The 14,673-nt window shown below is 40.9% G+C and overlaps 1 protein-coding gene across 8 annotated transcripts in view; it reads right to left on the bottom strand.

Moving 5' to 3' along the window:
* Window positions 1–14,673, bottom strand: part of akap9 (A kinase (PRKA) anchor protein 9) — a 179,119-nt gene that overhangs the window by 80,378 nt on the left and 84,068 nt on the right. For all 8 annotated transcript variants that reach the window (XM_078417507.1, XM_078417471.1, XM_078417498.1 and 5 more), the window contains one exon: window positions 8,257–8,483. In XM_078417507.1, the coding sequence (XP_078273633.1) occupies window positions 8,257–8,483 (227 nt within the window). The remainder of the gene's footprint in view (window positions 1–8,256; window positions 8,484–14,673) is intronic.

The raw sequence follows: 14,673 nt of genomic DNA, 5'->3' as shown, positions 1-14,673 counted from the left end.
TGGTGTTGAATGCAGGAACACAGTCGTGTGTGAATAGGGAGTAGAGCATGGGGCTCAAAGTGGCTCATTTCCAAATCAACTAGTTTCCTAATGACAACTGATTCCTTCCACAATAGGATCAGCTAGAAGTTGGCCAGGTAATTGTTTGAGACTGCTTTTTATTAAAATCTGCAGACAACATCCATTAAATGGTAGAAATCCCCAAGGGCAAAACTGATGCAGAGACTGATTAAACAGGCTCTATTTCAATTCTTGTTCCAAACTGTCAAAATGATCATGAAATACACGTGCATATTTTTTTAATAAAACAAAAGCAAGTTTAGGGATATACAGGGAGCCAAAACAAAAACGTGGCAACTTTATCCTTCCCATCATTTTGTTCTTGATTCTTTTTACCTAAAGTCTGCATTTTTCTTTCAAACGAATATACAGATTAGGGGGAGGACCCACTACACGTGTCAAATGGCCTAAAACGGTAATTCTGCCTTTCTTTCCACAGATGCTACTTGTTCTGCTTGTTTCCAGCATTTTTTGTTTTAAAAGATATTCAGTATCTGCAATTTTTTTTAGATTTTCAACAAAAAAAAGTATCTTCAAATGCTCTTTACTTTGTGGTATTTAGATTTTTTTAAATGGTCCAAATTAAACATTGATAAGAATGGGGAAACTACTTTATAGAGTTACACAGGAATCCTTGGAGTCACATTCAAATCAAGATGAAAGGGAAGACGAAACTTGAAATAACAATTCTATGTGTATGATTTTTAACTGAGCATTGATGGCACATTTGAAGACTAGGATTAATATATCAGATTCATTGCACGAAAATGTTCCATATATTTAGATTGGAATTTATTCAGATTTAACAATATTCATTAAACCACTTGAGATGTGTTCTCAAAACAGTCTTTTAAAAGGGTCAAGAATTCATCAAGATTTCATCTACGTATATAAATTTGATAATGAATAAGCTTATTAGGATGATTCAAGGCATATTTCTTAATCCTAATAGACCGTGGGGCGAGGTGCCTTTTCGTTTCATGTCGTGACCCACATCCCATATCTACCTGTATTTATGATATTGTGTAAAAATATTATAGAAATTATATCTGAAACTCATCAAGAACAAAACGTGCACATATTTTTAAAATATGGAAAAAAACTCAAATTTCTTGTCAGTTTTCCTAGTAATTGTCCAATCAAAGCACGTTTGTCATTGAGTTGGACGCCAATCACGCGCTTTGATTCCAGCTAGCTGAGCAGGGAGCCCACGTGTCGCTTTTCCTTCACTGTTGATGGGTCAAAGTGCTGGAGTAAATCCTGGCAAAACCCTGCAGTGCGTGTTCAGAATTCTCTCTCTGAGCTCCCGGAAAGCCGCGGAGAAGCCGGGACCGGAGCAGGCCAGAACGGGGTCTCGCGGAACAGATCCCGTGGCTGACGAAGCCTGGGTTGATGGAGCCCGTGGCTGGAGCCTGGGTCGATGGAGCCCGCGGCTGGAGCCTGGGTCGATGGATCCCGCGGCTGATGGAGCCTGAGTCGACAGGGTCCGTGGCTGGAGCCTGGGTTGATGGAGCCCGCGGCTGGAGCCTGGGTCGATGGAGACCGCGGCTGGAGCCTGGGTCGATGGAGCCCGCGGCTGGAGCCTGGATCGATGGAGCCCGCGGCTGATGGAGCCTGAGTCGATAGGGTCCGTGGCTGGAGCCTGGGTCGATGGAGCCCGCGGCTGGAGCCTGGGTCGATGTAGCCCGCGGCTGGAGCCTGGATCGATGGAGCCCGCGGCTGGAGCCTGGGTCGATGGAGCCTGCGGCTGACGGAGCCTGGGTCGACGGAGCCCAAGGCTGGACCCTAGGTCGACGTAGCCCGCAACTGGAGTTTGGGTCAACAGAGCCCGTGGCTGGAGCCTGGGTAGACGGAGCCCGCGACTGGAGTGCTGTGACTTTTTCTAATTAGCTTAATTAATTAGTGTGCAACTCTTTGCACTGATGAGTTATGAATTCCTTCTCAATGATTTTTTATCTAGATCTGTGCCAAATTTCAAGTAGATACCAGAGATGGGTCACAAAAGTTAAAATTTAGACACATTTCCGATGTTCGGCCCCGTGGCCTATAAGATTTTACACACCATCCAAATTGTGAGGATATAAACCTTTGAATAAAATAACATTTTCACTTCCCAATCTCTCACACGGAAAAACTGTAATTTGAAACCTAGCTATCTTCAAGTCTTTGCATTTCATTTAAAATACTAATATAATTATGACTGGAATATTTTGATCCAATTTAAAGTTAACATTTCACACTTTCACTAGTTTGCTCCGTGTCCTGTTTAACTTCTACTTTTACTCTCATGTGAAGGTAAATGCACAGTATTTTATTTAGTTATATTCCATTCTGCAGCGTATAATAGTTTTTTTTTTAAATTAGTAATGAGTTCACCGGAACTAAAGGTATTCCTCCAACAAAAAAGAACTGCCTAACAAATTTAAACCATCAAGTGAGACAAATTGGACAGCTTTCAAAACAAGTTGGCACAGGTATGCAGTATCAAACAGATGGTGTTGTGCTATATAATTTCATGAAATCCATCTAGTATTTCATATCCAAGCAATAAAGTGCATCAATATTCATTATCATGGGAATTACTGCACTCAATGTAAATGTATGGATGAACCTGTCCAAAAACAAACACCTCATCATGAACTGTTAGATGATGGTATAGAAATCCTGATCACCTAATCTGTTGTGAATGAAGCAGTGACACCAAAATATTTCTATAATGCTGGAGTGATTAACATAGACATTTCAGTATTTAAACAAAAGATATTGAACTAATTCCACACAAACCAAAAAGTCTAACATTTCAAATCTCAATGCTTAAATTTGTAAATCTGGAACATTTGAAAAAATATTGAGTGATCAAAGAGTTAAAAAGAATAAGAACGTGTATAAGGAATTATTTTAAATTATTGGCAATTCATAAAAAAATCCGAAATCTCTTAATAATTAATCCTGCTTACACAATCAAATAACTATGAAAAATAATTTTAGTGTATCTTTGATACACTAGGAGCACATCAACAATTTTAATAAAGACTTCCAACTGATCCATTTCACTGGCTCTGTCCATTTCTACAAAAAATATATAAGTGTTATTACTTACACTGTAAGGGGGTGCAGGCAAGGAAATCTGCGAAACTACTTGAAGCAAGGTCCCATTTCCAGAATCGTTATAATGACTGATTGTTGTACGTACAGCTATCGAATTTGATTCAGTTAAACACATTGAACGAGAAAATGGTTGTGCCAATGGGATTTTTGATTCCACCTCATAGATTTCATCTGCTTTACCTTCTTTCCAATGAGTGCTTAAAATATTTGTAGAATGTTGCTGAAAAGACTCCATCTCACTAAGTGCCTCATGCAACGTTTACACGTGGGTTTTCAATTAATAGGAAAACCCCTTATCCTTTTACTACTGATTAAATGTTTGTCCAATCAACATCAGTTTTTGTGATATTAACCAGTTGAAAAACCAAATAGTTAATAAATATCTCAATTGCCACTTTGACAACTTAAGTTACATTCAACGGGCAATTGAAAACGAGCAATAAACATTCAATGCGCATTTGTTTAGCTTATTAAGACTTTTTGACTTCCCTTGTTATCAACTTTGAACATTTTTATCAGAATTGACATCTATTTTCTTTATCTGATGCATGAATTTATCAGCCAGTCAACTCCACAATAAAATTTACACAAGCCCGTTTAACTGAAGAAATCCAGCAGTATTCTTCCAAGTGTCATCTTGGTTCCAGTGGACATAAATCATTATCGGAGATCTTCCCGTGATCTACTAACGTCTCAGGATAGCGCAGTATAACATTGCGGACACACTGTTCTGCACTTTCGCTTTTCATTCGATTGTTCTTTTCTGCGGCAGCATGAACTGTGGCCTGTTCCCGGGACGTGCATTACACACAACACTGCTTCCTGGATTTAGTTTTTTTTTTTCACACAGACACACGCACGCAAAGGAGAGGGAGTGACTTACTTTAAATATCTCTGAGCAACCAGGCAGGTGTGACTGCAAACAAAGATCGGTCAACACAAAGCAGGAAAAACAGGATTCCAAATCCACGTCAGTTCAAGAGCTCTGCCAAGTACTTTGCATTTCTCTCCCAGAAGGCATTCAAAAGCTAAATATTTGAATATACATTCCACTGCTCAACATACCAAATTAAAAAGCAGCTTTGGCTCATAAAGTTAGAAGATTACAGCCAAGCCCCAATCCAAAACTTCAACATTTTATAATGGGCTGACACTTCAGCAATGTACATAGGGAGTGGCATGCTTTCAGAGACATTTTTTCAGATGAGATGTTAAAACAGGACTTTGCCTGTCCTCGCTCGTTATGCTCATCTAATTATTGGTGGGGAGTTCCTCCCAGTGAGCTGTGAAGATGAGTTCCTCCACTAAAACCAATATAAAAATTATCAGGTTATTTTCTTGACTTTTTTTGTAGAATCTTGCTGAGTGTAAATGAGCCAAATTTACAAATTTACTCTATTAATTGTTATAGAGTCACAGTCATACAGTGCGGAAACAGGCCCTTCAGCCCAACTTGCCCACACCGGCCAACAATGTCCCAGCTACACTAGTCCCACTTGCCTTGCCAGCGCTTGGTCCATGTCCCTCCAAACCTGTCCTATCCATGTACCTGTCTGTTTCTTAAATGATGGGATAGTCCCAGCCTCAATTACCTCCTCTGGCAGCTTGTTCCATACACCCACCATCCTTTGTGTGAAAAAGTTACCCCTCGGATGCCTATTAAATCTTTTCCCCTTCACCTTGAACCTATGTCCTCTGGTCCTTGATTCCCCTACTCTGGGCAAGAGACTCTGTGCATCTACCCGATCTATTCCTCTCATGATTTTGTACACTATATTATGATATATTGTCATGATATATAATAACTACGTTGACATGGGAAAATGGAGTAAAACTTCAAAATAGGCAGACATGAAGTTCATAGGTGTAGGAAAGAGTAAGGAGGATAGTTATAGATCACAAGGCATAGATAAACTGAAAGAATGGGCAGATAAATAGCAGATGAAATTTAACAACTCAATATCTAAAGAACATTGTCATATAACGAACAAGGAAAAATAAGCTGAATGGCACTGTTCTAGTTGGTGTGCAGGTACAGAGGGATCTGGGTACATAGATACAGAAATCTTAAAAAATGGCAGAGTAGTAAAGCAGGGTTCATGGAATGGAAAATCAGGGAGGATATATTGGAGTTTTAGTCAAACGACAACTGGAATTCTGCTTTCAGTTCTGACTACCACATATTAGGAAGGGATGTCAAGGTTCACGAAAAAAATACATGCAAGATTGACTAGAATGCTTCCGAGGATAGAAAGTCACAGACCTCAGAAACAGACCCTTCCACGCTGAACAAGATGCCCATCTACGCTAGTCCCATGTGCCAGGATGAGTGAATTCAACTATAACGTTAGATAGCAAAAGTAAAGGCAGAAAGAGTAGATTTGATAAAGATGTTTAAACATGCCATGATTTGTTTATAGAGAGAAGTTGTTCCCACTAGTGGACAGATCAAGGTAGATGGCCAGAATTGTTGGTTCTAAGAGTGGGGGTGATAATTACTTTCCATGAAAATAATATATGGCAGTAGAAAATAGATGTTGGCATATTTAGGAATAGCAATTAATTTTAGGCAAAAATGGCAGGTATATATTTTTGCAACAGCTTCAACTGACATGGATTTAATATGCAACTAAGCATGACACGTGACTGCTACAAAATGAAATAAAAGCATCATTTAAATTATCGTTCTATGATAAAGGCCGAAATTAATTAATTGACCAGCAGCTATTTTTGACATGGCCCCTAGACTATTAAAGAGAAGGAAGTGTACACACACATATTTGGACGTGTGTTATTGGTCATATTTAACTAGAATAAAGAGTCATTTGCACTCTCAAAGTCAAAGTGGAAACCAGGTAAGTGATAGGTGAATACAGGTGAGAAGCATTTTGATTGGCCAATGGATGGACAAAGACTAGAGATGGGAAGAAAACAAAAGACTGTAAGGTAAAGAGAGAAGAGGCACATAAATGTGAAGCCAGAGAAAGGGGGACAGGAAAGTGTGAGAAATGGGTGAACTTCCAGGTAGGGTACAGTGAAGAGAGGAGGTGGGTAGAATCTTATTGGTTAGTTACCTAAAATTGGAGAATTCAATGTTCATATCGTTGAGTTGCAAGCTAACCAAGCAGAAGACGAGATGCGGTTCCTCCAGTTTGCATGTGGCCTCACTCTGGCAATGTAGGAGGCCCAGGACAGATAGATTTGCATGGTAATGGGAAGGGGAGTTAAAGGGATTAGCAACCAGGAGATCCAGCAAGCCCTGACAGATTGAGCGCACGTGTTCAGCAAAATGGATGCCGACATAAAGGAGACCACACCGGGAGCACCAAATTCAGTAAATGAGGTTAGACGAATTGCATGTAAACCAGTCTCATCTGGAAGGCCTGCTGAGGTCCCTGGATGGATGTGAGTGAGGAGGTGTAGGGCCAGGTGTTACATCTCCAGCGGTTGCAGGAGAAAATACCTGGGAGATTTTGGTTTGGGTGGGAAGGAATCAGTGAGCCAAGAAGTTGCAGAGAGAGTGGTCTCAGCGGAAAGGGGTGGGGATGTTCAGCGAGTTCAAATGGTTAGCAACCGGATAACCAGCATCCATGGCAGACCAAGCGCAAGTGTTCGGCGAAATGGTTAGGAATTCTCTGCCCTACTCCAATCAGTCTGAAGAAGGGTTTGTACCACCCCCAACTGTCTTCCAGCTTTCTCCCCCCTCCTATAATTCAGTCTGAGGGAGGACTGTCCCTCTTTTTCCTTTCCCTGTTCCCTTCCACCCATATCCTTTCCACTGGATTCCTCTCCAAAGCAGTCGAAGCAAACTAGGCAGGTCAAGCAGCATCTCGCAAAGTCAAAGTCATGCAGCATCGAAACAGGAATAACATTTTAGAAGTAAAAATAATTCTACACCTATAGATAACAGAAGTTGGACAATCTGTTCTGCATTAGTTAATGAGTCACTGCTACACCACGAATTGTTCATTTTAAATCTCGGCTCAATAGATTTTTGGATTAGGTCACTAGTCGCTCAGTTTTGCTATTTGACAAAACAGGCTTGGAGGTGGGGGGGAGGAGAGGGTTAGATGGGAGAGCCTTTTCAGGGAATTATATCGGTTGCAATATAGCAAACAACATCTTAGAACATAAAAAATATCAGGAGGAGATTCATTTGCCCTCCTTGCTCCGTCATTCATCAAGATCATGATCGATCTACCTCAACCATTTTCCTGCACTCTACAAGACATAAATCCATTTGATTGGAGATGGATAATTAATATCCAGATGAGTCTTTAAATGGCCCCTTTCTTTTTATTAGTGAATTATCAACCAAGAAGATCATAGAAATCCAAGCCCAAAGACATACCAGTCATGCAATGAATGAGATGGCTGATTGCTCTAGTGATCTTTCAGAATAGCCTTTTCATATTGGAAGCAGTTTGGAGGAGGTTTACTAGACCGATGGGAGGGTTGTCTTATGAGGTACAATTGACAACAGCTAGGCTTGTATCCACTGAAGTTTGAAATAGTGAGAGGAGACTTGGTTGAAATAAATAACATCTTGTCCCACTGCGGATAATAAATTAAGCTAAACCTTGAACCAGGAATCATCAGTTAAGATATCCAAAATAATTTGTTTTCCCTCTCAGAGGATTCCAAGTCTTCAGAATACTCTGCTTCAAAAGGCAGTGAAAGCGAAGGCTTTGAATATTTTTAAGGTGACAGTCAAAATATACTTGTGTAGGAAAATAACTGCAGATGCTGGTACAAATGGTCTGAAGAAGGGTCTCGACCCGAAACGCCACCCATTCCTTCTCTCTAGAGATGCTGCCTGACCCCCTAAGTTACTCCAGCATTTTGTGACACCGTCAAAATATACTTGATATACGATTAAAAAAAAACTTTGTTGAGAGAGGAATGCAGAGTTGAAGTTACAGTTGTGCAAGCTATGACTTTAAGTACTCATGGTATTCCAATTTCTACCAAGTTTCTGCTGTCTTTGGCGAGAAAGCAACACAAATTGTAATTCCAAACGTCTCTTTTAAGTCATTCCACTCTATAAATCAAGATCCTCAAATCGATTTCATTAAAAAAAATTGTTACCTGGTAGGCAGTCTCAGTAATAGCTTCCAACAATTTTTCCAAAGCTGCTTGTAGGCGAGTTCCCACATGTAATACAAGCTCTTCAGTATCAGAATCTAGTTCTCCACCACTGAAAATGCTCTGTGTGAAATGGTGATCCAGTTCCAGTCCTTCATCTGTCTCTCCTGACCACGGAATAGTAATGTCATCTTCTGTATCAGTCTCCTGATAGGAATCTGACTGATCATCTGCAAATTAAATAAAAGATTATGAATATGGATTTGACCACTGAACAGAAAGCAATTTCATACCATATTCATAAACTTGTTCAGAATTATAGTTAAAAAATTATGTCTTTAGAAATATCAATTTGTGCAGCTGTTAATTTGTACCTGAAAGAAAATGGTGATAGATTACCTACTTATTAAACTAAACAAACACCATAAACTTTTTTAGAAACTATACAGGTCGAGGAGAAATGGAAAGGAGAAAGAAAGCAGGTGCTGGAATTTCAGGTACAAATGTTTGATTACACTGAAACTATCAAGAACAGACAATATTAGAAAGATCTGGAAAAGTAGAGAAAAGGGAAAAAAGAATCTACCAGTACACCTGGAAATAGTTACATTATAAAATACAGCCATTGGACTCATGATGTGTATATCAGCTATTTGAAACTGTTATCTAAATGTTCCTGAGATGCTGCCTGTCCCGCTGAGTTAATGATTTTTCTCACTTCAGGCAGCCCCAACATTCCCTCTCTATCTATCCCTCCCCCACCCAAGTCGCACTAGCTTCTCGTTTTCACCCTAAAAAAAGCTAACAATGGCCTGCTTCCTTTATCATCATTACTTTTTTGCATATCTTTCATTCATTGTTCTTTGGCGCCAGCAGTGGCTGCCTCGCCAACAGTCTGCCTGTCCTTTCTTCTTTTTGTTATTTTTAGTATCTGTTAAACAGTATGTTTTAGTGTTCCTTGGTTCGTTTTATGAGGGGGTTGGTGGGGAAACTTTTTTTCAATCTCTTACCTTGACGGAGATGCGATTTTTTTCTGTATCGTATCTCCGTCCCCACTGCGGACTAACATTGTGGAGTTGGTGGCCTTTCCTGGAGACTAACCCGACACTCCAAGCCGCGGGAGACTGCGGGTCTTTAACATCGCGGGGCTTGCCATCCCTTGGCGGGGATCGAAGTTCCAACCGCGAGGCCTGTGGATTTTAACATCGTGAAGCCCGCAGTCTCTGGTAAGAAGAGGAAGATTTGGGAGCTCTATGCCGCGGAGTGTGTTTCAACTGCCCCGACGCGGGAGTTTCGATCGTCGGCTGCGGGGGCTTTGATTGCCCCGACTGCGAATGGTTTGACTGCCCCGACCATGGGAAAGCAAGAGGAAGAAGATTGAACTTTATTGCCTTCCATCACAGTGAGGAATGTGGAATCCACTGTGGTGGTTGTTTATGTTAACTTTTATGTGGTTGTGTGTCTTGTTGCTTTTCACTCAGTATGGCTGTATGGTAGCTCAAATTTCACTGTACCTTAATTGGTACATGTGACAATAAACTGACCTTGAAGCCTTGATCTCTCCACATCACCGTCTATATCTCTCATTTCCCTTATCCCTTCAAGTCTGAAGAAGGGTCTCGACCCGAAACGTCACCCATTCCTTCCCTCCAAAGATGCTGCCTGTCCCGCTGAGTTACTCCAGCATTTTGTGTCTATCCAATTGCTCTCATTCTTTTCCTCACCCTCCAAATCACTAAAGATTTTGAATCCCTTTGTTAATATATCAATTATTTTACACTTCAAGAGAAACCGTATGTGGTGTTCTTTAGCAGCAAAGACCATTATTTTGCTTGATGATATTTCTCTACATAAAGTGCCATCAAGGGGTGGCACAGTGGTGCAACACAGCAGCCTGATACCCGGATTCGATCCTGACCTCGGGTATCATCTCTGGAGCACCTGGGCTCGTCCTTGACAACTCAATTTCTTGAATGAATAAGTAAATTAAGAAAATGAAGATGAGAAAGTGAAGCCTTAGTTCATATACACTTCGTCAGAGTTTATGTGACCAATCTGGAACACTGCTGTTTTGGGCAACACACCTCTGGAAGATACAGTAGCTTTGCAAGGAGCACATATTAGATTCATAATAACCTTACTACAGCTTGGAAGATGAAATTACAGGGTTTAGTTGCTTGAGGTCAGTCTGTATATTGTTTACTTTAGAAAATTGAGAATGATAGATTCATAGTCATACCATATGAAAAGAGGCCATCCAGCCCACCATGACCACACCAATCAATGTGCACCATCTGCAGTAATCCCTTCTTCCTGTATTTGTCACATAGCCTTCAAAGATAAGATGATTCAAGTATTTGTCTAGCCACTTCTTAAATGCTATTTCAGGACTTTGATTCCACTCTTCTCTGGGTAAAAAAAACCGATTCTCAAATCTCGTCAAAATCTAGTAGTGTAGGAAAAAACTGCAGATGCTGGTACAAATCAAAGGTATCACAAAATGCTGGAGAACTCAGCAGGTCAGGCAGCATCTAGGAGAGAGGGAATGGGTCATGTTTCGGGTCGAATAAACCATTCAGTAGTGAAATCAAGAAGTAATTTTCAGAAAAGAAAAGTAGAAATCTGAAATATGCTCTTCCTAAAAGGTGGGGATGTTGAGTCAATTGAAATTTTCAAGACCGAACATGATAGATTAATAAAAGGCAGCAAGGACTTTGGAGAATAGACGAGCACAACTACTGTACAGAATAACCAGGATCTTGCTAAATGGAAAAAACTAAGTTGATATTCCTTTGACATGCAAAATTTAACTTTTGAAATTGGTTAGGAAAACATTTTAGTGCAAGTATTCATGAATAAATAAATGTTCATCACAAGATTAAACTAGTATTAGGATTAAAAACAAGATCAGTCTTGCAGGCAGTATCGATTTATAAATTCCTGTGCTTTGGATTGAATACTTTGATGAATGAGGTTGGTAGATTGTTAATTACATGTTAATTCAGAAATAGACAGGAGAAGCAATCTGATACTCCTTGATCACTGGTGCTGCACGCTTTCACGAACATCAAGTGGGGTAAGGAGGTGGTGACTGGCATATTGTTTGAAGATTGAATGCTGGCCACCACACAGATTGCTATGCTCTTCTATGAATAATGGCATGTATTTTGAGCATCTATCCGATGGTGATCATGTTTCACTGAAAGACACTCCTTAAATGTGCTATACAAATAAATTGACTTGACTTGACTTGACTTAATGGAAATTCCAAGAAAGCCACTGTGCTGGAAGTGTAGAAGTTACCTCATTAATAAACAGATGCAAAAAATCCATCAACTGCATGTTTTGCATTGTGCCAGTTTGGCCAGTAGGTTTAGTGTGCCATTCCTAAAAGTTTCATGGGCATCCAAAACATGTTTCTTTTATGTGACATGATCAAATTTTGCTAAAACTGTTTTATATAGACAATAGACAATAGGTGCAGGAGTAGGCCATTCGGCCCTTGAGCCAGCACTGCCATTCAATGTGATCATGGCTGATTATTCTCAATCAGTACCCCGTTCCTGCCTTCTCCCCATACCCCCTGACTCCACTATCTTTAAGAGCTCTATCTAGCTCTCTCTTGAAAGCATCCAGAGAATTGGCCCCCACTGCCTTCTGAGGCAGAGAATTCCACAGATTTACAACTCTCTGACTGAAAAAGTTTTTCCTCATCTCCGTTCTAAATGGCCTACCCCTTATTCTTAAACTGTGGCCCCTGGTTCTGGACTCCCCCAACATTGGGAAAATGTTTCCTGCCTCTAACGTGTCCAATCCCTTAATAATCTTATATGTTTCAATAAGATCCCCTCTCATCCGTCTAAATTCCAGCGTATACAAGCCTAGTCGCTCCAGTCTTTCAACATACGACAGTCCCACCATACCGGGAACTAACCTAGTGAACCTACGCTGCACGCCCACAATAACACGAATGTCCTTCCTCAAATTTGGAGACCAAAACTGCACACAGTACTCCAAGTGCGGTCTCACTAGGGCCCTGTACAACTGCAGAAGGACCTCTTTGCTCCTATACTCAACTCCTCTTGTCATAAAGGTCAACATGCCATTACCTTTCTTCACTGCCTGCTGTACCTGCATGCTAACTTTAAGTGACTGATGAACAAGGACACCCAGATCTCTTTGTACTTCCCCATTTCCCAACGATACCATTCAGATAATAATCTGCCTTTCTGTTCTCACCATCAAAGTGGATAACCTCACATTTATCGACATTAAACTGCATCTGTCATGCATCTACCCACTCACACAACCTGTCCAAGTCACCCTGCATCCTCATAGCATCCTCATAGTATCCTCCTCACAGTTCACACTGCCACCCAGCCTTTTGTCATTCGCAAATTTGCTAATGTTACTTTTAATCCCTTCATCCAAGTCATTAATGTATATTGTAAATAGCTACGGTCCCAGCACCGAGCCTTGCGGTACCCCACTAGTCACTGCCTGCCATTCTGAAAGGGACCCGTTAATCCCTACTCTTTGTCTCCTGTCTGCCAACCAATTTTCTATCCATGTCAGCACCCTACCCCCAATACCATGTGCTCTAATCTTGCCCACTAATCTCCTATGTGGGACCTTATCAGAGGCTTTCTGAAAGTGATCCTAAAATTAACTAATGGAAACAACATATATAAAGTACCCAAAGTTAAATGAGGACCTTTGATATAACATCGCCTCCTTGCCATAATTCCACACAAAAAAATGTCACATGCATTTTTGTCAGACAGTATCACTGTTACATCATAGAGTAGTTTACAATATCTGTGATCATGGTTCCCAGGAAGCGGCAACAGAGATAGATAGGGTGGCAAAGAAAGCATTTGGCATGCATGCCTTCATCAGTCAGGATATTGAGCACAGGTTTTGGGATGAAATGTTCCTAATGTACAAGTTGTTGGTGAAATTACACTTGGAGCACTGTGTGCAGTTCTGGTCACTCAGCTGCAAGAAGAATGTTATTAAGTTGGAAAGGGTGCAGAAAAGATTCACGAGTATGCAGTTATAAAGAGAGGCTGGGACTTTCTTTTCCTGGAGAGTAACAAGCTGAGGAATAACCTTAAAGTCATATAAAAACATAGACATAGCTAAGGCAGATGAGTCACAGTCTTTTCCCCCCGAGGTAGGAGAGTTTAAAGTAGAGGACAAAGATACGTGAAAGAGAAAAGATTTAAAAAGTGATCCAAGGGACATCTTTATTTACAAAGAGAGTGAGGGGTATGAGCAGCCACAAGAATTTGTAGAGACAGCTACAAATGCAATGTTTAAATAGCATTCAGACAGATAGGAAAGGTTTAGATTGATATGGGCAAAACACAGGAAAATGGAACTAGTTCAGATTGACAACATGGCTCTGTTTCGATGTTGATGACTCTATAACCTTACTCGCTGATTAGCTCTCAAATTTTAAAATCACTCCATAATTATTTATTTCTATCCACAAAATGTTTTTTTGAACTCAGAACTAGTTGTTGGAATGGAATATCATTTTGGAATAATCAGTGAAGACATTGGTGGTTATGCTATTTGAGGAATGAATGTTGGCAGACACCAAGAGACCCCTCTGCCCTCCTGTATAGAAACAATAGACAATAGACAATAGGTGCAGGAGTAGGCCATTCAGCCCTTCGAGCCAGCACCGCCATTCAATGCGATCATGGCTGATCATTCTCAATCAGTACCCCGTTCCTGCCTTCTCCCCATACTCCCTCACTCCGCTATCCTTAAGAGCTCTATCCAGCTCTCTCTTGAAAGCATCCAACGAACTGGCCTCCACTGCCTTCTGAGGCAGAGAATTCCACACCTTCACCACTCTCTGACTGAAAAAGTTCTTCCTCATCTCCGTTCTAAATGGCCTACCCCTTATTCTTAAACTGTGGCCCCTTGTTCTGGACTCCCCCAACATTGGGAACATGTTTCCTGCCTCTAATGTGTCCAATCCCCTAATTATCTTATATGTTTCAATAAGATCCCCCCCTCATCCTTCTAAATTCCAGTGTATACAAGCCTAATTGCTCCAGCCTTTCAACATACGACAGTCCCGCCATTCCGGGAATTAACCTAGTGAACCTACGCTGCACGCCCTCAATAGCAAGAATATCCTTCCTCAAATTTGGAGACCAAAACTGCACACAGTACTCCAGGTGCGGTCTCACCAGGGCCCGGTACAACTGTAGAAGGACCTCTTTGCTCCTATACTCAACTCCTCTTGTTACGAAGGCCAACATTCCATTGGCTTTCTTCACTGCCTGCTGTACCTGCATGCTTCCTTTCAGTGACTGATGCACTAGGACACCCAGATCTCGTTGAACATCCCCTCTTTCTAACTTGACACCATTCAGATAATAATCTGCCTTTCTATTCTTA

This window comes from Rhinoraja longicauda, chromosome 2 (genome assembly GCF_053455715.1).
Source record: "Rhinoraja longicauda isolate Sanriku21f chromosome 2, sRhiLon1.1, whole genome shotgun sequence".
In the NCBI taxonomy this organism is placed as follows: Eukaryota; Metazoa; Chordata; class Chondrichthyes; order Rajiformes; family Arhynchobatidae; genus Rhinoraja; species Rhinoraja longicauda.
This window is presented reverse-complemented; position numbering and strand designations above follow the sequence as displayed.